The sequence below is a fragment of the Carcharhinus amblyrhynchos genome, chromosome 8, assembly GCF_965287045.1.
Source record: "Carcharhinus amblyrhynchos chromosome 8, sCarAmb.v2.hapA, whole genome shotgun sequence".
NCBI lineage: Eukaryota > Metazoa > Chordata > Chondrichthyes > Carcharhiniformes > Carcharhinidae > Carcharhinus > Carcharhinus amblyrhynchos.
The window spans coordinates 124,273,455-124,299,121 of record NC_137331.1 but is presented as its reverse complement, the minus strand read 5'-3'; the positions used below and the strand labels follow the sequence as shown (position 1 = coordinate 124,299,121).

The window sequence follows — 25,667 nt, the reverse complement described above, 5'->3', positions numbered from 1 at the left end:
GATGACTATCACCTTCATTTTACTAATATTGAGGGGAGGATTATTGTTATCGCACAAGTTCACCAGATTTGCTATCTCATTCCTGTACTTTGCCTTATCATGTTTGAACCACTGCCATCTATGTGAAGTAGATACACCCATTGTGCTGTTGGAAAGGGAGTTTCATGACTTTTACCACAGACAGTGAAGGAATGGTGATATATTTCTAAGTCAGGAAAGTGAATGGCTTGGATGGTTGTGTCCAGATGGTGATGTTCCCATGCATCTGCTGCCCTTGTTCTCTGGCTGGTAATGGTTGTAGGTTTGGAAAGTGCTGTCTAAGGAGTTTTGGTGAGTTGTTGCAATGCATCTTGTAGGTGGTACACACTGCTGCCATTGTACGTTGGTGTTGGGGGCTGGGAATGTTTGTGGATGGAATGTCACTCAAATGGGGCTACTTTGTTTTGGATGGTGTCAAACTTCTTGAGTGTTGTTGGAGATGCACTTATCCAGGAAAGAGGAGTATATTTCATCACACCCCAACTTGTGCTTTGTAGGTGGTGGACAGGCTTTGAGGAGTTGGGAGGTAAGTTATTTGTTACAGGATTCCTAACCTCTGACCTGCACTTATAGTCACAGTATTTATGTGGTTGTCCAGTTGAGTTTCTGGCTAATGGTAGCCCCCAGGATATTGACAGTAATGCCACTGAATGTCATAGGGAAGTGGTTAGACCCTTCTGTTGAAGGTGGTCATTGCCTGGCACTTTTGTGATGTGAATGTTACTTGCTGTTTGTCAATCCAAGTCTGGATATTGTCCAGGTCTTATTACATTTGGACATGGAAAATAGGATTCAAATAGCTGGGTGGTTTGTCTTTGACCAGTGCAGATGTGATGGACCAAAGGGCCCTTTTCAGTGCTGTAGGCCTCTATGACATGGATTGCTTTCATGTGGGTCTTCACAAATGGTGTTGAATATTGTGCAACCATCAGTAAACATCCCCACTCCTGACCTTGTGACGGAAGGAAGGTGATTGATGAAGCAGCTGAAGATGGTTGGGCCTAGGACACTACCTTGAGGAACTCCTGCAATGATGCCCTGGAGCTGAGATGACTGACTTCCAACAATCACAACCATTTTCCTTCGTACCAGGTATAACTCCAACCAGTGAGATATTTCCTCCCAATTCCCTTGATTCCGGTTTTGTTCAGGCTCTTTGATGCAACATGATGTGCCCCTTGATGTCAGGGACAGTCACTCACTTCGCCTCCAAAGCTCTGCAACTTGAAGGGGAGAGTAATTCTGCCATGCCTTTGCACATTTATCGGTCTGATCCTTTTGGTTTGAGATTTCAATATATAGAAAGGGCACTTTCTCTGAAAGTGTTGTCGTACTAGTACAGAATGAGGATGAATGGGGTTTGAATATCTTTTGTGTGTCATTAGTTTATATTTTTACAGCATTGAATTACTTAAGTGATACTTCCAGATGTTGTGTAATGTAATGCTAATCAAAAGTATATTTATTGAACGTGCTAGTTACAAATGTGAGTTTATTTGATGGCTGATCAAGATTATTTCCACTGTACTTATCACTGACCATAACAAAATGGATATTGTTAATTCAGACTTCATTTTCCAGAATGCCATGATGACCTTTGAAGATGAAAAAATGCAGTTGGCTTGTGACGATTTAAAAAACACCGAGAAGCTGTGTGAAAGTAGTGAAGCAGGTGTTATTGAAACAATCAGAAATAAAATTAAAAAGAATGTGAGTACACTGTCCACATTGGGAGTAATATTCAATGTAGTATTCAATATATACCGATTAACAATAAATAATGGGGTGAATATCTTACAATGTGTAAGCATGTATACTTCCTCTTAGAAAGGAAACATTTGACTATATTTGTAATAAACTTATGAAAAAGGTACCACAGAGCATATTGTGTGACTTAGCTCTTTACCTCGGCTGCAAGTAGGGGTACTAATTTCCTAAGTTCACTCTTCAACACATTCCATAATATTCCTTTTGTTTATGCCCTCTTTGAGCTCATCTTGTGCACATGACTCTGCTTTCTCAACCCTATTCCCATTAAACTAACCTTTGTTTCACTCTCGTCCAGTCATAACAAGAGGATCTCCTGCATTGGCTTCTCAGCTCACCACTTGCCTTTGATGTCTCCAAGCACTTATTACTTGTCCTCATCCTGTGTTGCATTGATTCACTTTGTGGCAACATCATCCAAAACACAACAGCAGGTTTGACATATATGCTGATCATCTCTCTGCCTTGTAACTAGATAAATTCTCCATAGAAATCATAGAAACCCCATAGTACAGAAAGAGGTCATTTGGCCATCGAGTTTGCACCGACCACAATCCTACCCAGGCCCTACCCCCATATCCGTACACATTTTGCCCACTAATCCTCTAACCTATGATCTACGGTCAATTTAGCATGGCCAATCAACCTAACCCGCACATCTTTGGACTGTTGGAGGAAACTGGAGCACTCGGAGGAAACCCACACAGACATGAGGAGAATGTGCAAACTCCACACAGACAGTGACCCAAGCCAGGAATTGAACCCAGGTCCCTGGAACTGTGAAGGAACAGTGCTAACCACTGTGCTACCGTGCCACTCCAATATCGGAGCCGAGGCAAGAAGAAATTTCTTCCAGTTAATTATTGAGAAGACATAAGCTGAAGTTTCAACCCCACAGCCTCTCCATTAACAAAACTGCCTACTTGTACTTGCATAATAATTTCCCATCTTTGCCCTGGTCCATTTGCCTTTTTGTGTCCACCATGAAGCTGACATTCCCACCTAACTTTGTGTTGTCAGCAAATAGATAAATTACTCTTATCTCTTCATCCAAGTTATTAATAGAGATTTGTAAATAGCTGACGCCTTAGCATTGGCTCTTGCAGCACTCCATTAACCAAAGCCTTATCCTGTTGTCCCATTACCACTCCCGTTGGCCTTGCATCACTGACTCTTTAGTCATTCAACTTCTCCTGCCTTCCATCCCTTCACAGCCATTCCCCTTTCTTTAAGCCATCCTCATTCCTTTCATTTATAATCTATTATCAACCAAAGCACAGTCTTCCTACAGATGCTTTTTGAGATACTGGTTTCCAGAATCTGCAGAATTCTGTTTTGGAAATGAGCGTATGCTTTCTCTGAACAAGGCCGTGTCTTGTGTGTCAAGAATCTCTCATAACTGTTTCCAATTATACAGTGGTTTGCACTGGCAAAGCATGAAGAAAATGCACAATTTACCCTAATTATAAATGTAAGGATGTTTATACAAATAAAACGGATTTCACAGACAGAACGGCAGCAGATGGATTTTTTTTCTATGCTTGAGTAGTTACATCATGTTACTGAGGAACGACTAATGCTGACAATGCGTCACCTGCCTTTTCATACAAAACAAACTTGACATTTCTGATTCTTATTACCAGATCAGGCAGATGAGCCTTCATTCGAGCCATATGCATAGAATTACATAGACTTCACAACTTCAAAACAGGTTGTTTGCAGACGATACAAAGAAGCAGGGAGGCTGCAGAAGGATATGGACAGGTTAGGAGAGTGGGCAAAGAAGTGGCAGATGGAGCACAATGTGGAAAAGTGTGAGGTTATGCACTTTGGAAGAAGGAATGGAGGCATAGATTATTTTCTAAATGGGAAAATGCTTAGGAAATCAGAAACATAAGAGGACTTGGGAGTCACTGTTCAAGATTCTCTTAAGGTTAACTTGTAGGTTCAGTCGGCAGTTTGAAAGGCAAATGCAGTGTTAGCATTCATGAATTCTAGCCCTCTCAACAAGAGCAGGGATGTATTTCTGAGTCTGTATAAGGCTCTGATCAGATCCCATTTGGAGTATTGTGAGCAGTTTTGGGTCTCATATCTAAGGAAGGATGTGCTGACCTTGGTAAGGTCCAGAGGAGGTTAGAACCATAGAACACTACAGCACAGAAACAGGCCTTTTGGCCCTTCTTGGCTGTGCCGAACCATTTTTCTGCCTAGTTCCACTGACCTGCACCTGGACCATATCCCTCCACACCCCTCTCACTCATGTACCTGTCCAAGTTTTTCTTAAATGTTAAAAGTGAGCCCGCATTTACCACTTCATCTGGCAGCTCATTCCACACTCCCACCACTCTCTGTGAAGAAGCCCCCCCCCTAATATTCCCTTTAAACTTTTCACCCTTCACCCTTATCCCATGTCCTCTAGTTTTTTTTCTCCCCTAATCCCAGTGGTAAAAGCCTGCTTGCATTCACTCTATCTATACCCATCATAATTTTATACAACTCTATCAAATCTCCCCTCAAGAATGATCCCTGGAATGAAGAGCTTGTCGTATAAGGAGCGGTTGAGGACTGTGGATCTGTACTCATTGGAGTTTAGAAGGATGAGGGGAGAATTTTATTGAAACTTGCAGGATACTCTGAGGCCTGGATAGAGTGGACATGGAGAGGATGTTTCCATCAGTAGGAAAAACTAGAATCAGAGGGCACAACCTTAGGCTGAAGAGATGAACCTTTAAAACAGAGACGAGGAGGAATTTCATCAGCCAGAGAGTGGTGAATCTGTGGAACTCTTTGCCGCAGAAGGCTGTGGAGGCCAGGTTAATGAGTATCTTTAAGACAGAGATTGATAGGTTCTTGATTAATAAGGGGATTAGGGTTATGGGGAAAAGGCAGGAGAATGGGGCTAGGAAAAATATCAGCCATGATTGAATGGCGGAGCAGACACGATGGGCCGAGTGGCCTAATTCTGCTTCTGTGTCTTATGGTTTGTCCCAGTCAGCTTTTGCCAACACAAGTGTCTAGTTCAATTTATCTGCTCTGTCCCTAAAATCCCTTTTTATCTCCTTTAACCACACCTTGAACCTTTTCTGCATTTTTTAAGTTGTTGGCTGCTTCAGTCATTGTGTATTTCACAGCCTGGTGACCACCCTGTGTGATAAAAATGGAGTTTGTTTTGTGTGAAAGAACAAGTGACACATTGCCAATATTCCTCCTTATTCATGCATATTGAAATTATCCATCTGCTGTCATTGTACCATTAAAATGTATTATAAATGTGAAAATACCTCGTGTCTACTATTGGGCCTCGATTTCAACAGGGTATGCTGAAAAGGTGCATAAACTCTTTAGAACAAGTCATCATTGAGAGAGGAAGTGTTAGGTGAATTAAAATGTATTAAGGTAGACAGATCCCCAGGGCCAGATGGTATCTGTCCCAGATTCCTGAGGGAGATGAGATTGCTGGGCCTCTAATCTTTGTTTCCTCATTGGCCACAGGTGAGGTGCCAGAGGATTGGAGGATAGACAGTATTGTGCTGTTATTTAAGAAGGGTAGCAAGGATAACCCTCTTTCTTTACTCAGAGAGTGGTTGGGGTGTGGAATGGACTGCATGCTTTTGATAGTGGAGTCGGTCACTTTAGGAACTTTCAAGTGGTTATTGGATAGGCACAAGGAGCACACCAGAATGACAGGGATAGCTTGATCTTGGATTCGGACAATGCTCTGCACAACATTGAGGGCCAAAGGACTATATTGTTCTATGTTCTAACCCGGGTAATTATAAACCAGTCAGCGATAGTGAAATGTTGCAGAAGATCCTTAGGAATAGGATCTATACAAATTTGGAACTGAATGGTCTTGTTAGCAACAGACAGCATGGTTTTGTACAAGGGAGGTCATGTCTCACTAATTTAGTTGAATTTTTTGAGGAGGTGACAAAAATGATTGAAGAGGAAAGGGCTGTGGATGTTGTCTATGCGAACTTCAGTAAGGCATTTGACAAGGTCCCTCATGGCAGGCTGGTGCAAAAGATTAAATCTCATGGGGGGGGTGACCTAGCTAGATGGATTCAGAACTGGCTTGGCCATAGAAGACGGAGAGTAGCGATGGAAAAGTGTTTTTCTGAATGGAGATCTGTAACTAGTGGTGTTCCGCAGGGATCAGTCCTGGGACCTTTGCTGTTTGTAATGTATATAAATGACTTGGTAGCTGGTCTGATTAGCAAGTTTGTGGATGATACGAAGATTGGCAGAGTTGCGGATAGTGATGAAGATTGTCAGAGAATACAGCAGGATATAGACTGGAAAATTGGGCAGAGAATTGGCAGATAGAATTAAATCTGCACAAATGTGAGGCGAAGCCCTTTGGTATATCCAATTCAGATGGGTGCTATAAAATAAACGGCAGAACAATCAGGAGCATAGGCAGACGGAGAGATCTGGCAGTACAGGTCCACAAATCCTTAAAAGTGGCAGCACAGGTTGAAAAGGTGGTAAAGAAAGTATATGGCATGCTTGCCTTCAGACAGGCATCGAGTATAAAAGTTGGCAAATTATGTTACAGTTGTATAAAACGTTGGTTAGGCCACATTTGGAATACTGTGTTCAATTCTGGTTACCACGCTGCCAGAAGGATGTGGAGGCTTTGAAGAGAATGCAGAAAAGATTTACCAGGATGTTGCCTTGTGAAGTTGTATGAATGAAGTAGTGGCATGATGGGAAAACTGGTCAAGTATTTGGTACAAAGTAAGAAAAGCTGATCAAGCTATTCCAAATTGCCAGATCTGAATGCCATCAACGGGACGAAGTAGAAATGGTTGCAAGCTTCGGATTTTTAGGTGTCTAGATCACCAACAACCTGTCCTGATCTCTCTCTCTCTTCCCGCCTCCCCCATGCCAACACTATAGTTAAGAAAGCCCACCAACAGCTCTATTTTCCAAGAAGACGAAGGAAATTATGTTCTTGTGTTCTTAATTGCCATGTCCATTATGACTCTCATCTGCTTTTACAGATGCACCATAGAAAGCATTCTTTCTGGTTGTATCACAGCTTGGTATGGCTTTAGCTCTGCCCAAGACTGAAGGAACTACAAAAGATCGTGAATGTAGCCCAATCCATCACGCAAATCAGCCTCCCATCCATTGACTTTATCTACACTTTGCTCTGCCTCAGAAAAGCAGCCAGCAGAATCCAGGACCCCACACACCTCAGACATCCTGTCTTCCACCTTCTTCCATCAGGAAAAAGATACAGAAGTCTGAGGTCGGACTCAACGCAGTTTCTTTTCTGCTGCCATCAGACTTTTGAATGGATTTACCTCATTTTATGTTGATCTTTCTCTACACCCTAGCTATGACTGTAACACTACATTCTGCACCTTCTTTCCTTCTCTGTGAACAGTATGCCTTGTCTGTATAGTGCGCAAGAAACAATACTTATCATTGCATACCAATACATGTAACAACAATAAATCATATAAAAGAAAAATGCCCCCTTGTGTCCCAGTAAGTGTTGGTTAGATGGATTAGTGATGGTAAATGTGTGGCTTATGGAGATAGGATGGTGGAGAGGACCTTCTCGAGGGCACTTAGAGGTTGGCAGTAAAGGCTGATCTTGTCAGCAGTGCTCACATCTCTGAATGAATAAACAAAAGCAACATATAATAGATTTGTTAGAACTGAAGCCCAGGAATTAAAGGGGCTGTGTGCATACAAAATTGGCAACGGAACACAGTAGAGAGTAGTGTGAACAGTTTTTTAGGCTGAAAGGAAGTGCACAGCATGTCTCCCAGGGCCAATACTGTATTGAAGATCTGGAATTAAATGTACATTGGCAGAATTCCAAAATTTGCTGATAACACTAAAATCAGCAATGTAGTAAACAATAGGGTAAGTAGTAACAACACTTCAGGAGGACATCAGCAAATGGATGAAATGGTCAGATTCCTGAGATGACATTTAATACAGAAAAGTGTGAAGTGGCCCATTTTTGCCAGGAAGTATCAGCAAAGGCAACAAAAACAAAATGGTACAATTTAAAAGAGCGCAGGAATGAATCATGGCTGCTACTGATGTCCCAGTTGATCATGTGTACAGGAAGTGTTCTCAGCTGCAGAAACTTCAGCGCAGGGTTTCAGAGCTCAAGCAGTGGTGGGGGTCACTTTGGTATGTCCACCAGGTTGGTTAGTATGTACATGGAGGTGGAGCTGAAAGAGCCCGGAAGCAGAGAGGGAATGGGTGATCATCGGGCAGTCGAAGGGAACGGGGCAGGTGGTGCAGGAGTCCCCTGGATCCCGCTCAGAAATCCGTGTTCCATTTTGGAACGGGGCCCATGGATGTACATGTCCTGCAACCTTCAAAGATTTCGACAGGTTGAGCAGGCTGTTAAGAAATATGGGATACTTGGCTTTATTAGTAGTGGTATAAAGTGGGTCAGGCATCACAGCAGATGCAGAGTCTACCAAAGAAATTTGGGCTAGACTTAACGAGAGTCGTGGCATTGTTGGGTATGGGGTAGCCACAACATCCCGACTGCAACAAATTTTGTCTTCTCAAGATCCCTGTATAGCCAGTGACAACGTATGGCTGAGAAATCTGGCCTCATACGACCACGAGAGATGAAATGGATTAGATGGATTATCGAGAAATAGATATTACGAATATCATGGACAGTCAACTGGACATACACGGGTAGTCGAGAAAGCTGGCATGGAGGTCAACATGTTTGAGGCAGTGACATCAAGGCAATTCCCATATTTTGGACATGTGATACAAACAAGAGGAAAGTGTTTGGGAAAAGAAACGATGCAAGACAAAACACTGAGATACAAGACCCAAGATGGCATAGATGGATAATATCAGAATGTGGACTGGCCTCTCAATGGGGCAGACAGTGAGAACAATAGAGAATAGAAATCTATGGAGAAAGCCGCACTACAAACATTCTAACTGTAGTGCAGTCAGTTCTCACTCTTCTACATAGCTGGAATCTCTTCCAGCCCTATGACCTTCAGAAATGTCTGCTCCTCCAGTTCCAGCCTTGTTAACATCTCGATTTTTAATTACTGTCATTGACAGTCGTACTTTCAGTTGTCTTGAATTAAGTTCTGGAATTCAGTCTCTAAACTATAACCACTCTAGGATGTACAGTGGATAGCACTGCTGCCTCAGTGCCAGGGACCTGGTTTCACTTGCAGCCTTGAATATTTGTCTGTGTGGAGTTTGCATGTTCTCCCTGTATCTGTATGGGTTTCCCCCGGGAGCTCCAGTTTCTACCATTCTAAATATGTGGGTTAGGTAGGTTGGTCATGGTAAATTGCCCCTTGGTGTCAGCGGGACTAACAGGGTAAATATGTGGGGTTACAGGAATCGGGTGTGGGTGGGATTGTTGTCAGTGCAGGCTTGATGGGCCAAATAGCTTCCTCCTGCACTGTAGGGATTGTACTGATTCTACCTTGGACCGTTTACTACTTAGGCACAACATAAATACAGGTTGTTGTAGGCAACAATGAGTCTCATCTTGTTCATTCCTTCCTTTTTGACCTTGTATCAATTTGTGATTCATAGAATGAAAGTACCATTTAATTTGCTTTGCATCGAGCTGTTGTTGCAACGTTTCAGGATGAATTTGAGCAAAGCCCTCTTTATTATTGCAGTACACGTGCTTTGTTTCAATACCTCTGAATCTAGATGATCATGTGTGCAGGAATTGCTGTCAACTATACGAACTTCAGCCATGATCTTATTGAATAGCGGAGCAGGCTTGAGGGGCCAGATGGCCCAGTCCTGCTCCTAGTTCTCGTGTTCTTGTGTAGAAAGGCTGCTGGCTCAAGCACCACCACAAAGGTTTGAGCACATGATCTAAGCTGGCAATTGATCCAATCTACAGTGCTGAGGACTTGCTTTCATGTGGATGTGCTATATTTTGGGTGAAATGCTAAATTAAGGCCATAATTGATGGCAGGGCAATACTTGAAGGTTGGAGAAATTCTTGCTGTGTCCTGTAATGTGTGCAAAGTCATGGTTGCTACCGATGTCTTAGTTGATCATGTGCGCAGGAAGTGCTCTCGGCTACAGAAACTTCAGCCCAGGGTTTCAGAGCTCATGTAGTGGTGGGGGTCACTTTGGTACGTCCACCAGGATGGTTAGTATGTACATGGAGGTGGAGATGAAAGGGTCCAAAGGCAGAGAGGGAATGGGTGATCATCAGGCAGTCGAAGGGAACTGGGCAGGTGGTGCAGGAGTCCCCTGGATCCTGCTCAGAAACCTGTTTTCCATTTTGGAAACTGAAGGTGCTGGTCCATCCATAGGGATGCAGTCAAAGCCAGGTTTGTGGCATCAAGGGGTATGAGGAGAGTGGGAGTAAGGTGTTAGGATGGAGGTTAAGCCAGGATGATACTGAATGTTGGGGCAGAAAATGCTAGTTAGGTTAGGCAGCATTTGTGAAGAATGAAATAGTTAATATAATAAACAGTTAATGGCCCTTTTTCAGAACTGTAAAGTGTTAGACATGTAACAGGTTTTAAGCAAGTTACAGAGCAAGGGAAGGAGAGAAAAGAAGCAAAGGTAAAGCTTGTAATAGGGTGGAAAGTAGGAGAGAGTGATTTGATTTATTATTGTCACGTGTCTTGATATACAATGAAAAGTATTGTTTCTTGCGCGCTACACAGACAAAGCATACCATTCACAGAGAAGGAAAGGAGAGAGTGCACAACGTAGTGTTACAGTCATAGCAAGAATGTAGAGAAAAATCAACTTAGTGCAAGGTAGATCCATTCAAAAGTCTGATGACAGCAGGGAAGAAACTGTTCTTGAGTCACAAGAACATAAGAAATAGGAGCAGGAGTAGGCCAGCTCGCTCTTTGAGCCTGCCCCGCCATTCATCAAGATCATGGCTGATCTGAAGTGGATCAGTTCTACTTTCCCGCTTTCTCCCCATAACCCTTAACTCCCTTGTCTGTCAGAAACCTATCTACCCGTGACTTAAATATATTCAGCGAGGTAGCCTCCACCACTTCAATGGGCAGAGAATTCCAGAGACTCACCACCCTTTGAGTGAAGAAGTTCCTCCTCAACTCTGATCCAAACTGCCCCCCTCCCCCCTTATCTTGAGGCTGTGCCCTCTAGGTCTGCTATCCTTTCTAAGTGGGAAGAATCTCTCTACCTCTACCCTATCTATCCCCTTCATTATCTCATATGTCTCTAAGATCCCCCCCTCAGCCTTCTAAACTCCGAGTACAGACCCAGTCTATTCAATCTCTCCTCGTAGGCTAACCCCCTCATCTCCGGTATCAGCCTAGTGAACCTTCTGCACTCCCTCCAAGGCCAATATATCCTTCTGCAAATGCGGTGACCAAAACAGCACGCAGTACTCGCGGCCTCACCAGTACCCTGTACAGTTGCAGCAAGACCCCCTACTTTTATATTCCATCCCCCTCGCTATAAAGGCCAACATTCCATTCGCCTTCTTGATCACCTGCAGACTGGGTTTTTGGGATTCATGCACAAGGATCCCCAGGTCCCTCTGCACCGTGGCATGCTGCAGCTTTTCGCCTTTTAAATAATAATCCCTCCTACTATTATTTCTACCGAAGTGGATAACATCACATTAGCCAACATTATACTCCATCTGCCAGGTTCTCGCCCACTCAGTCAGCCTATCCAGATCTCTCTGCAGACTTTCCGCACCTTCTGCGCAATTTGCTTTTCCACTCATCTTTGTGTCATCAGGAAATTTCATTACCCTACACTCAGCCCCCTCCTCCGGATTATCTATGTAAATGGTAAACAGTTGAGGCCCCAGCACTGATCCCTGCGACACACGAGTCAGTTGGCACGTGATCTTGGACTTTTGTATCTCTTTCCCATTGGAAGAAGGTGGAAGAAAATACGTCTAGGGGTGCATGAGGTCCTTGATTATGCTGGTTGCTTTTCCAAGACAGCAGGTAGTGTAAATGGAGTCAATGAATGGGAGACTGGTTTGCGTGATGGACTGGGCTACATTCACAACCCCTTGCAGTGTTTTTTTTTGCAGTCTTGGTCAGAGCAGGAGGCACACCAAGCTGTGGGAGAAGCGGTTATGATCTGAAATTAAGTCTGGAAGGCTGTTAACTGCTTCAAGCTTCATTTGGGCAGTGTATGAGGCCAAGAGCAGAGTTAGACAGAGTGGGAATGGGGCAGGCAATTAAAATAACAAGTGACTGGAAGAACCATCCGGTTTGCAGATTGAGTTTTCGTTAAAACAATCATCCGATTTGCATTTGATCGCCCCCATGTAGAAGATGATATGTGAAGCAAATAAAGTATCCTACACAGAAAGATGTATTCAAATTGCTGTTGCATTTGGAAAAAACTGTTTGGGACTTGAGCAGTGGGCAGCAAGGAGGTAAAGAGGCAGCTGTTACATCTGTGTTGCACAGGAACTTTTGTGGCATAAATGTTATTTGCCACTTATCAGCAACTTGGAGAATTTTATGGTATGATGAGACTCTTCACCATGATGTGTATAATGGCTAGTTTGAGATGATTACTGATCAATCCTTTCTTTAATTGTATTGCCGTGAATTTTTAAGTGCAGGTGAATGTTTCATTCTGACTTTCTCTTCCTTCTTCTTCATTTACGCCACCTTCCATCCCATTAGTGAGAAGCTTTGTTGCTCTATTTATGTATTAATAATCTGAAGAGTATCAGTTGAGACTATTAACAGACAGACATTCCACTTGAACAGATTACCTGCATCCACTTTATTTTCAGGCAGAAGGTGACTTTCTATAGAGAGACTGCAGCAAAGGTTTACCAGACTGCTTCCTGGGATTCGGGGATGACGTATGAAGAGAGATTGAGAAGCTTCAGATTATATTTGCTGGAGTTCTGAAAAATGGAGGTGGGGGGCTGGCAATTCTAACTGGACAAGGTAAATGCAGGAAGAATGTGCCTGATGGTAGGGGTGTTCAGAACTGTCATTGTCTAAGGGGATTAAACCTTTTGGGATCAAGATGAGGAGAAATTTCTTCACCCAGAGAGTGGTCAGCCTGTGAAATTTGCTACCACAGTAAGCAGTTGAGGTCAAATCATGTGACTGAAAATAAAGTGGATTGCAGGTAATCGGTTCAAGTGGAATGTCTGCCTATTAATAGTCTCAACTGATACTCTTCAGATTATTAATACATACATAGAGCAACAAGAAGGAGTTAGACATACCACTCGGAGCGAAGGGAATCTAAAATTCACAAAGGCAGGTCATGTTTGACTAATTTGGTGGAATTCTTTGAGAACATTATGTGCACGGTGGACAATGGGGAGCCTATGGATGTAGTGTATCTGTATTTCCAAAGGCATTTGACAAGGTATCGCACCAAAGGCTGCTGCATAAGTTAAAGGTGCATGATGTTACAGGATTGGTTAACTAACAAAAAGCAAAGAGTGCGGGTAAATGGGTGTTTCTCTGGTTGGTGATCAGTGGCCTTTATAGCGAGGGGGATAGAATATAAAAGTAGGGAGGTCTTGCTGCAACTGTGCAGGGTATTGCTAAGGCCGCAGCTGGAGTACTGTGTGTAGTTTTGGTCACCGCACTTGCGGAAGGATATATTGACCTTGGAGGGAGTATAGAGGAGGTTCACTAGGCTGATACTGGAGATGAGGGGGTTGGACAATGAAGAGAAACTAAATAGACTAGGTCTGTACTCGTTGGAGTTTAGAAGGATGAGGGGGGATCTTATAGAGACATATAAGATAATGAAGGAAATGGATAGAACATAGAACACTACAGCACGAACAGGCCCATCGGCCCACAAGTTGCGCCGATCACATCTATACCTACCAAGCCATAGAACTATCTGTAACTTCCAATGCCATTAGATCCCATATACTCATCCAGAAGTCTTTTAAAAGACCCCAGCGAGTTCGCCTCTACCACCACCGACGGCAGCCGATTCCACTCACTTACGACCCTCTGTGTGAAAAACTTTCCCCTAACATCTCCTCGGTACTTGCTTCCCAGCACCTTAAACCTGTAGCGACCATTTCAACCCTGGGAAATAGCCTCCGAGAATCCACCCTATCTATTCCTCTCGACATTTTATAAACCTCTATCAGGTCGCCTCTCAACCTTCGTCTCTCCAGGGAGAAGAGACCTAGCTTCCTCAACCTATCTTCATAAGGCATGCCTCCCAATCCAGGCAACATCCTTGTAAATCTCCTCTGCACCCTCTCAATAGCTTCCACATCCTTCCTGTAGTGAGGCGACCAGAACTGCGCACAGTACTCCAAGTGGGGTCTGACAAGGATCTTACAAAGTTGCAGCATTACCTCCCGACTCCAAAACTCAATCCCTCGATTAATGAAGGCCAGTACGCCATACGCCTTCTTGACCACATCCTCCACCTGCGAGGCCAATTTAAGAGTCCTATGGACCCGGACCCCAAGATCCTTCTGCTCTTCAACCCAGCTAAGACTCCTACCCTTGATATTGTACTTTTGCATCCCGTTGGCCCTGCCAAAATGGACCACTACACATTTGTCCGCGTTGAAGCCCATAGGGTAGAGGTAGAGAGATTCTTCCTGCTTAGAAAGGATAGCAGGACTAGAGGACACAGCCTCAAGATAAGGCGGGGGGAGCAGTTTAGATCAGAGTTGAGGAAGAACTTCTTCACTCAAAGGGTGGTGAATCTCTGGAATTCTCTGCCCGTTGAAGTGGTGGAGGCTATCTCGCTAAATATATTTAAGTCACGGGTAGATAGGTTTTTGATAGACATGGGGAATTAAGGGTTATGGGGAGAAAGTGGGAAAGTGGAACTGATCCACTTCAGATCAGCCATGATCTTATTGAATGGTGGGGCAGGCTCGAAGGGCTAGATGGCCTACTGCTCCTATTTCTTGTGTTCTTATGTTCAGTGACTAGTGGTGTGCCTCAGGGATCAGTATTGGGACCGCAATTGTTTACAACTTGCACGTGATTTGGAGTTGGGACCAAGCGTAGTGTGTCAAAATTCGCCGATGATACAAAGATGGGTGAGAGAGCAAAGTGTGCAGAGGATGCTGAAAGTCTGCAAAGGGATATAGATCGTCTAAGTGAGTGGGCAAGGATCTGGCCGATGGAGTACAATGTTGATAAATGTGACGTCGTCTATTTTAACAACAAAGTGAACTATTATTTAAAGGGTAAAAAATTGCAGCATGCTGCTGTGCAGAGGGACATGGGTGTCCTTGTGCAGGAATCTCAAAAAGTTGGTTTGCAGGTGCAACAGGTAATTAGAGTCGTAGATGTTTACAGCATAGAAACAGGCCCTTTGGCCCAACTTGTCCATGCCGCCCTTTTTTTCTGAAACCCCTAAGCTAGTCCCAATTGCCCGCATTTTGCTCATATCCCTCTATACCCATCTTACTCATGTAATTCTCCAAATGCTTTTTAGAAGACAAAGTTGTACCCACCTCTACTCCTACCTCTGGCAGCTTGTTCCAGACTCTCACCACCCTCTGTGTGAAAAAATTGTCCCTCTGGACACTTTTGTATCTCTCCCCTCTCACCTGAAACCTATGCCCTCTAGTGTTAGATTTTCCTACCTTTGGGAAAAGATATTGACTATTTAGCTGATTTGTGTCATTATTTTATAGACCTCTATAAGTTCACCCCTCAGCCTCTTATGCTCCAGAGAAAAACATCCCAGTCTATCCAGCCTCTTCTTATAACTCAAATCATCAAGTCCTGTAGCATCCTAGTAAATCTTTTCTGCACTCTTTCTATTTTAATAATATCCTTCCAGTGTGGCCTTACTAATGTTTTGTACAAGATGTCCCAACTCCTGTTTTCAGTGTTCTGACCGATGAAACCAAGCATGCCGAATGCCTTCTTCACCACTCTGTCCACCTGTGACTCCACTTTCAAGGAGCTATGAACATGTAACCCTAGATCTCTTTGTTCTGTAACTCTCCCCAGTGCCCTACCATTAACTGAGTTAGTCCTGCCCTGGTTCAATCTACCAAAATGCATCACCTCGCATTTATCTAAATTAAACTCCATCTGTCATTCGTCAGTCCACTGGCCCAATTGATCAAGATCCCATTGCAGTTGGAGATAACTTTCTTCACTGTTCACTTTTCCACCAATCTTGCAAAGTTCAAGCATGCCTCCTATATCCTCATCCAAATCATTAATATAAATGACAAATAACAGTGGATCCAGCACCCTGAACTACACTGCTGGTCACAGGCCTCCAGCTTGAAAAACAACTCTCTACAACCACCCTCTGGCTTTTGTCATCAAGTCAATTTTGTATCCATTTAGATACCTCACCCTGGATCCTGAGAGATTTAACCTTATGTAGTAACCTAGCGTGCAGTACCTTGTCAAGGGCCTTGCTAAAATCCATTTAGACAACATCAACTGCACTTCCCTCATCTACCTAATTGGTTACCCCTTCAAAAAACTCAATCAAATTTGTGAGACATGATTTTCCACTCACAAAGCCGTGCTGACTGTCCCTAATCAGTCCTTGTGTATCTAAATGCCTGTAGATCCTGTATCTCAAAATACCTTCCAGTGACTTATCCACCACAGATGTGAGGCTAACTGGCCTATGGTTCCAAAGCTTTTCCTTGCCCTTTTTAAACAAAGGCACAACGTTTGCCACCCTCCAATCTTCAGGCATGTCACCCGGTGATGATTGATAATTCAAATATTTCTGCTAGGGGAGCCACAATTTCCTCCCTAACGTCCCACAATATCCTGGGATACGCTTCATCAGATCCCGGGGATTTATCAACCTTAATGCGCTTTAAGACTCCCAGCACCACCCAGCACTGTTTTGCACCCAAGACTCCCAGCACTGTTATATGTTCACACCTTAAGACATCACAATTTATTTCCCTGAGTTTCCTAACATCTATGCTTTTCTCAACAGTAAATACTGATGAGAAATATTCATTTATAATCTCATCCATCTCTTGTGGATCCACACATAGATGGCCTTTGTTGATCCTTAAGAGGCCCTATTCTCTCCCTTGTTACTCTTTTGCCCTTTATGTATTTATAGAAGCTCTTTGGATTTTCATTTGCCTTATCTGCTGAAACAATCTCGTGTCCCCTTTTTGTCCTTCTGATTTCTCTCTCAACTCTACTCCTACACCCCCTATTCCCTTCAAGGGATTCACTTGATCCCAGCTGCCTATGCATGTCATGTGCCTCCTCCTTCTTCTTGACCAGGGCCTCAATATCCCAAGTCATCCAAGGTTCCCTACTTCTGCCAGCCTTGACCTTCACTCTAAGAGGAATGTGCTTACCCTGAACCCTGGTTAACACACTTTTGAAAGCTTCCCACTTACCAGATGTCCCTTGGCCTTCCCACAGACTCCCTCAATTAGAAAGGCAAATGGAATTTTGTCCTTCATTGCTAGAGGGATGGAGTTTAAAAATAGAGAGGTTATGTTGCAGCTATATGAGATGTTGGTGAGGCCACACCTGGAGTACTCTGTACAGGTTTGGTCTCCTTACGTGAGAAAAGATATACTGGCACTAGAGGGGGTACAGAGGAGATTGACTGGGTTGATTCCGGAGTTGAGAGGGTTTGCTTATGAGGAGAGACTGAGTAGACTGGGGCTTTACTCATTGCAATTCAGAAGAATGAGGGGACATCTTATATAAGATTCTGAAGAGAATAGGCAAGAAAGAAGCAGTGAAGTTGTTTCCACTGGCAGGTGAAATGAGAATTAGGGGGCATAGCCTCAAAATAAGGGGAAGCAGATTTAGGACTGAGTTGAGGAGGAACTTCTTCACTCAAAGGGTTGTGAATCTGTGGAATTCCCTGCCCAGTGAAGCAGTTGAGGCCACCTCATTGAATGTTTTTAAGGCAAGGATAGATAAAATTTTGAACAGTAAAGGAATTAAGGGTTATGGTGAGTGGGTGGGTAAGTGGAGCTGAGTCTGTGAAAAGATCAGCCATGGTCTTATTGAACGGCGGAGCAGGCTCGAGGGGCCAGATGGCCTACTCCTGCTCCTACTTCTTATGTTCTCACATGGGGGGAAGGTGGGATCACACTATTGAGTTGGATGATTAGCCACGATTGTAATGAATGGTGGAACAGGCTCGAAGAGCTGAATGGCCTCCTCCTGCTCCTACTTTTTATGTTTCTATGACAAGCCAACAAAACAAATATTCCACAACTGACCAAACTCATCTCCAAACTCCGTGGTCTAGGGTTTGGCTCCTCCCCCTGCGACTGGATCCTAGAATTACAAACCCACAGACTGCAATCAGTAAGGATAGGCAACAACACCTCCTCCATGACATGGATAAAAGCAAATTACTGTGGATGCTGGAATCTGAAACCAAAAGAGAAAACGCTGGAAAATCTCAGCAAGTCTGGCAGCATCTTTAAGGAGAGACAAGAGCCTACGTTTCGAGTCCAGATGACCCTTTATCAAAGCCATGACCATCTTCAACACTGGTGCCCCATGAAGCTGTGTCCTCAGCCCCCTACTATACTCCTGGTACACCAAAGACTGTGTGACCAAATTCCTCCAATTCCGCTTTCTAGTTGGCTGATGATAGCACCATTGTGGGTCGGATCGCAAACAATGACGTAAGAGTACAGGAGTGAGATAGAGAGTCTGGTGAACTGGTGTGAAGACAATAATCTCTCCCTCGATGTCAATAAAATGAAGGTAATTGTCATTGACTTCAGGAAGCTTAGTAAAAGGTATGCCCCAATCTACATCGAGGATGAAATGGAAATGATCGAGAGCTTCAAGTTTCTAGGTGTCCAGATCACTAACAACCTGTCCACACTGAAGCTATAGTTAAGAAAGCTCACCAATGCTTCTGCTTTCCCAGGAGACTAAGGAAATTTGGCATGTCAACTATGAATCTCAGCAATTTTTACAGATGTACCATAGAAAACATCCTTCCTGGATATATCACAGCTTGGTCTGGCTCCTGCTCTGAACAAGACTGCAAAAACTACAAAGTGTTGTGAAAGTAGCCTAGTACATTGTGCAAACCAGCATTTTGTCAGTTGACTCCGTCTACACTTCTGCCCCAGAAAAGCACCCAACGTAATCACGGACCTCTCGTATCCTCAGACATACTCTCTTCCATCACCTTCTATCGGGGGAAAAAATTGCAAAAGTCTGACATCACGTACCAACTGACTGAACAGCTTCTTCCCTGCTGTTGCCAAACTTTTGAATGGACCTACCTTGCACCAAGTTGACCTTTCTCTACACCCTACCTGTGACTGTAACACTACATTCTGCACTCTCTCCTTTCCTTCTCCAAAATGTACTCTGTGAATGGTATGGTTTATTTATATAGCATGCAAGAAACAATACTCTTCACTATATCCCAGTACATGTGACAATAATAAATCAAATTGTGCACAACTCCATGACTCTTGAACCTCATCTTCTGTTGGTAGAAGAAAACAAACTTAAATTTCCATTTTATTTAAATGCATTAAATTTTATGACTCCCTCCAGTGCTACTGGAGACTCAGAATGACAGAATCCCTGTGCCAACTAATTCAATAGTATTTCATATTCTGATTGTTGGGGAAGGTATGACACCTCTTTGATTAGATGCAAATATCTCACTGACTGTTGACTGACATCCTTGGAGAGTGAAGTTTTTTTGTGCTTGCTGGTACAGTCTGCAGTGCAGTTCCAACCCATCATGTTTGGACTCTTGAGACAGAAATACTGACACTAAGTCTAGACTCCAGGGTAGCATTAGATTTCTTATCTATATATCAGGCACTTATAAATATAGAATCGCAGAACTTTTAATACTGCCCATCTCTGAACTTTTCATTTGCTTATTCCATTGAAAGGTTATGATAAATTCTGCTTTGTGATAGGGAATTCATTGTCTCAATAGCATTACTTTTTACTATATAGCAATAGCTTTAATTATTTCTGATAGCCTCTAATTTATGCTCACGTTTTTCCCAATTATTTTATCAAAGCCTTGACCTTAACCTTCAATAGCCTGGCGAAAAGAGCTTATAATCTCCAGTGTGTCCTAAATCAATTATAAATACTTACGAATGTACGTTCTTATCCCTAGTCTCATTTTACTAAATCCCTTTACACACTGCAGAGCTGCTGCTTCCTTCCTGAAGAAGGGCTCCTAGAACCGTATATGCCTTTCAAGCTGTGATTTAATGATTTATACAGCGATTGAGTTGTTTTCTGTACTTCCTGTGCTTTGAACTAAGCAATGCAACTTAAACAGGAATTTAGTGGTTTTAAAGAACTGTATTATCAGATCAAACTTTGAATTTAAGGGAATATGAGCTGGGATTCTCCCAGCCTGCTGTGCTGGAGCCTTTCGTGAGACTCGTGATCAGTGTCCAGCCAATAAGAACATAAACATAAGAACATAAGAAATAGGAGCAGGAGTAGGCCATCTAGCCCTTCGAGCCTGCCCCGCCATTCAATAAGATCATGGCTGATCTGTCGTGGCTCAGTTCCACATTCCCGCCCTCTCCCCATAACTCTTAATCCCCTCTCTTATCAAAAACCCATCAACCCGCGTCTTAAAAATATGTAGCCTCCACCACTTCAACGGGCAGAGAATTCCAGAGATTCACCACCCTTTGAGTGAAGAAGTTCTTCCTCAACTCTGTTCTAAACCGTCCCCCTTTTATCTTGAGGCTGTGCCCCCTAGTCCTACTATCCTTTCTGAGCGGGAAGAGTCTCTCCACCTCTCTCCTATCCATCCCATTCATCATCTTATATGTCTCAATGAGATCTCCCCTCATTCTTCTAAACTCTAATGAGTACAAGCCTAGTTTATTCAGCCTCTCCTCATAGCTCAACCCCCTCAACTCCGGCATCAGCCTAGTAAACTTCCTCTGCACTCCCTCCAAGGCCAAAATATCCTTGCGTAAGTACGGCGCCCAAAACTGCACAGTGTTTTTTGCGAATCATGCACAAGGACCCCGAGGTCCCTCTGCACCGTCGCCTGCTGCAGTTTTTCGCCACGTAAGTAATAATCCTTCCTACCATTATTCCTACCAAAGTGGAGCACCTCGCACTTGCCAACATTAAATTCCATTTGCCAGTTCCTGGCCCATTCGCCCAGCCTATCTAGATCCTTCTGTAGACTCTCCACACCCTCCGCACAATTTGCCGTTCCACCAATCTTGGTGTCATCAGCAAATTTCGACACCCTACACTCGGTTCCCTCCTCCAGATCATCTATATAAATGGTAAATAGCTTTGAGGCGCTACAAGCGCCATCAGCTTTGTGCTGGAAATCGGCACAGAGCTGACTATCATATAGAAATTTGAATCTCCGTATGATTAGCGGGCCCGGGGGGGGGGGGGGGGGGGTAGTCTTTTGGGCTGCTAGTGTATCCCCCCCAGCCCTTCCCCTCCCCACTGCCAGAAGTGGTTCCCACCAGCAGGAACAGGGGACTAAGCGTCCTCACTCTGCTGGTGGGGACAGAGGGCATTGCCCCCTCCCCCAGGAGGTTGGGGGGATCCCCTTTGGCAGTGGCACACTGGCACTGAGCACCAAGCAATGCCAAGGGAATGGGGGGGGTGCAGCAGGCAGCTGGCGGCCATACTAGGAAGCTGGGCCTATTGGGGGATTGGAGAGGGGGTGCAATCGCTGGTGGAGGGGGGGCCCATTGCCACCCTGCAGTGGGATTTGTGGGGGAGTGTAAGTTGATTATCTCAGGACATCCCACTGGGATTCTTGTATTCAGCTGATCTCAACTAACAGAGTTGCGAAAGACAGTATGCCGTTGAAATTATATTTTATTTGACCAACATCTATTGGGAGCTAGATGATCAGAGGATTCCAACTTCTCTCTGACGTTACCATCACGTGAGCACAACAGATATATATTTTTGAAGATTCGATCCTCCTGCCCCCACCTGTCATCCAAGCTGGATGGTTCAATTATATTCATACACCTCATATGTTACAGAACAAATAGATCTAGGGGTACATGTTCATAGCTACTTGAAAGTGGAGTCACAGGTGGACAGAGTGATGAAGAAGAACGCATTTAGCATGCTTGGTTTCATCGGTCAGAATATTGAATACAGGAGTTGGGATATTTTGTTGAAGTTGTACAAGACATTGATAAGGCCACACTTGGTATACTGTGTGCAATTCTGGTCACCCTATTATAGAAAGGATATTATTAAATGAGAAAGAGTGTAGAAAAGATTTACTAGGATGCTACTGGGACTTGATGGATTGAGTTATAAGGAGAGGCTGGATAGACTGGGGCAGTGTTGAGGAGCAGAAGGACCTTGGGGTCCGGGTCCATAGGACTCTTAAGTCGGCCTCGCAGGTGGAGGATGTGGTCAAGAAGGCATATGGTGTACTGGCCTTCATTAATCAAGGGATTGAGTTTAGGAGTCGGGAGGTAATGCTGCAACTTTATAAGACCCTTGTCAGACCCCACCTGGAGTACTGTGCGCAGTTCTGGTCGCCTCACTATAGGAAGGATGTGGAAGCTATTGAGAGGGTACAGAGGAGATTTACAAGGATGTTGCCTGGATTGGGAGGCATGCCTTATGAAGATAGGTTGAGGGAGCTAGGTCTCTTCTCCCTGGAGAGATGAAGGTTGAGAGGCGACCTGATAGAGGTTTATAAAATATTGAGAGGAATAGATCGGGTGGATTCTTGGAGGCTGTTTCCCAGGGCTGAAATGGTTGCTACGAGAGGGCACAGGTTTAAGGTGCTGGGGAGCAAGGACAGAGGAGATGTTAGGGGTAGGTTTTTCACTGAGGGTGGTGAGTGAGTGGAATCGGCTGCCATTGGTGGTGGTAGAGGTGAACTCGCTGGGGTCTTTTAAAAGACTTCTGGATGAGTACATGGGGTTTAATGGGATTGGGAGTTACAGATTGTTCTATGGCCAGGTAGGTATGGATATGATCGGCCGAAGGGCCTGTTTGTGCTGTAGTGTTCTATGTTTTTATGTTTTTCTCTGGAGCGTAGGAGGCTGAGGGATGATCTTATAGAGGTCTATAAAATAATGCGAGGCATAGACAAGGGAGAAAGTTAATATCTTCTCCCAAAGGTAGGAGAGTCTAAAACGAGAGGGAAAAGGTACGAAAGTGTCCAGAAGGGCAGTTTTTTCACACAGAGGGTGGTGAGTGTCTGGAACAAGCTGCCAGAGGTAGTAGTAGAGGCGGGTACAATTTTATGTTTTGAGAAGCATTTAGACAGTTACATGGATATGATTGTATAGAGGGATATGGGCCAAATGTGGGCATTTGGGATTAGCTAAGGAGATTTTAAAAAAAAATGGCAGGGACAAGATGGGCTGAAGGGCCTGTTTCCATGCTGTAAACCTCTATGACTCTATTTACATTGGCCAATAGCATTGTACCTTCTAGCAGAATTAGGGATTCATTGGCCAACTGAACCGAGAGATATCACAAACTCCACACACACCCCCCCCCCCCCCCCCCCCCCCGGTGCCTATGCGAATCCGGTAAGGCCAAGGGTCACCCTGACACCTGCTGTCCCAGGAGGGGTGTCATCTTTCTTGTCTGTTTTCTGTTCCCTTATCACTGGAGGCTGAATCTGTCTATTCATTACAGCTAGGAGCTGAATCCTTCTGTGAGGGGGGGATTTTATTGAAATTTACAGTATACTGCGACGCCTGGATAGAGTGGACGTGGAGAGGATGTTCTCACTAGTAGGAAATCAGCCATGATCTTATTGAATGGTGGGGTAGGCTCGAAGGGCTAGATGGCCTACTCCTGCTCTTAATTCTTATGTTCTTATGACTGGGCTTCGTTCATGACCCTTTGTAGTTTCTTTGTGGTCTTGGGCAGAGAAGGCAGAGCATAGAACGTTACAGCGCAGTACAGGCCCTTCGGCCCTTGATGTTGCGCCGACCAGTGGAACCAATCTAATGACCCTCTAACCTAAACTATTCCAATGTTATCCAAATGCCTATCCACTGACCATTTGAACGCCCTTAAAGTTGGCGAGTCCACAACTGCTGCAGGCAGGGCATCCCACACCCTTACTACCCTCTGAGTAAAGAACCTACCTCTGACATCCGTCCTATAACTACCACCCCTTAATTTAAAGCTATGTCCCCTCGTGTTAGCCATCACCATCCAAGGAAAAAGGCTCTCACTATCCACCCTATCTAACCCTCTGATCATCTTGTATGCCTTAATTAGGTCACCTTGTAACCTTCTTTCTAATGAAAATAACCTTAAGTCCCTCAGCCTTTCCTCATAAGACCTTCCCACCATACCAGGCAACATCCTGGTAAACCTCCTCTGCACCCTTTCCAATGCCTCCACATCTTTCTTAAAATGCGGCGACCAGAACTGTACACAATACTCCAAGTGCGGCTGCACCAGAGTTTTGTACAGTTGCAACATGACCTCACGGTTCCGAAATTCAATCCCTCTACCAATAAAAGCTGATACACTGTACGCCTTCTTAACAACCTTGTCAACCTGGGCGCCAACTTTCAGGGAGCTATGCACATGTACACCGAGATCTGTCTGCTCGTCAACACACGTGGAATGTCCTGCCTGCAGCAGTTGTGGACTCACCAACTTTAAGGGCGTTCAAATTGTCAGTGGATAGGCATTTGGATAACATTGGAATAGTTTAGGTTAGAGGGTCATTAGATTGGTTCCACTGGTCGGCGCAACATTGAATGCTTATCAAACGCTTTACTAAAATCCATATATACCACGTCAACTGCCTTACCCTTATCCACCTCTTTGGTCACCTTTTCAAAAAACTCTAAGGTTTGTGAGGCATGACCTACCCTTCACAAAACCATGTTGACTATCCCTAATCAAGTTATTTCTCTCTGGATATATCTCTAGATAAGTCCTATCCCTTATAATTCTTTCGAAAACTTTGCCCACAACAGAAGTAAGGCTCACCGGTCTATAATTCCCAGGATGGTCTCTACTCCCCTCCTTGAACAAGGGGACAACATTTGCTATCCTCCAGTCTTCTGGCACTATACCTGTAGCCAATGATGACATGAAGATCAAAGCCAAAGGCTCTGCAATCTCCTCCCAGAGAATCCTAGGGTAAATCCCATCCGGCCCAGGGGACTTATCTATTTTCATACTCTCAAGAATTGCTAACATCTCCTCCTTATGTACCTCAATCCCGTCTAGTCTACAACGCTGTATCGCAGTATTCGCCTCGACTACATTGGCTTTTTCCTGCGTGAATACTGACGAAAAATACTCATTCAGTGCCTCTCCTATCTCTTCAGGCTCCACGCACAACTTCCCACTGCTGTCTCTGACTGGCCCTAATCTTGCCCTAACCAATCTTTTATTCTTCACATACCTGTAGAAAGCTTTAGGGTTCTCCTTGATCCTATCTGCCAAAGTCTTCTCATGTCCTCTTCTTAACTTTCTCTTTAGCTCCTTCCTGGCTAATTTATAACTCTCCAGTGCCTTAACTGAGCCTTCACATCTCATTTTTACATAAGCCTCCTTCTTCCTCTTCACCAGAGATTCAACTTCCTTAGTACACCATGGTTCCCTCGCTCGACCACTTCCTCCCTGCCTGTCAGGTACATATTTATCAAGGACTCACAGTAGCTGCTCCTTGAATAAGCTCCACATTTCAGATGTTCCCAGCCCCTGCAGTCTCCTACTCCAACCTATGTATCCTAAATCTTGCCTCATAATTACCTTTCCCCCAGCTATAACTTCTGCCCTTCGGTATATACCTATCCCTTTCCATCTCTAAAGTAAACGTAATCGAATTGTGGTCACTTTCACCAAAGTGCTCACCTACCTCCAAGTCTAACACCTGGCCTGGTTCATTATCCAGTACCAAATCCAATGTAGCCTCACTTCTTGTTGGTTAGGCACCACACCAAGCTGTGATACAACCAGAAAGAATGC

At 44.1% G+C, this 25,667-nt stretch overlaps 1 protein-coding gene across 3 annotated transcripts in view; it reads left to right on the top strand.

Annotated features, from left to right (window-relative positions):
- The window catches only part of ttc39c (tetratricopeptide repeat domain 39C), a 91,847-nt gene that overhangs the window by 35,180 nt on the left and 31,000 nt on the right, over window positions 1-25,667 (top strand). For 2 of the 3 annotated variants that reach the window (XM_080194754.1, XM_080194755.1), the window contains one exon: window positions 1,621-1,749. In XM_080194754.1, coding sequence (XP_080050880.1) covers window positions 1,621-1,749 — 129 coding nt within the window. Of the gene's footprint in view, window positions 1-1,620; window positions 1,750-2,104; window positions 2,241-25,667 lie in introns of those variants that run through there. The other variant, XM_080194756.1, reaches the window with a different exon arrangement.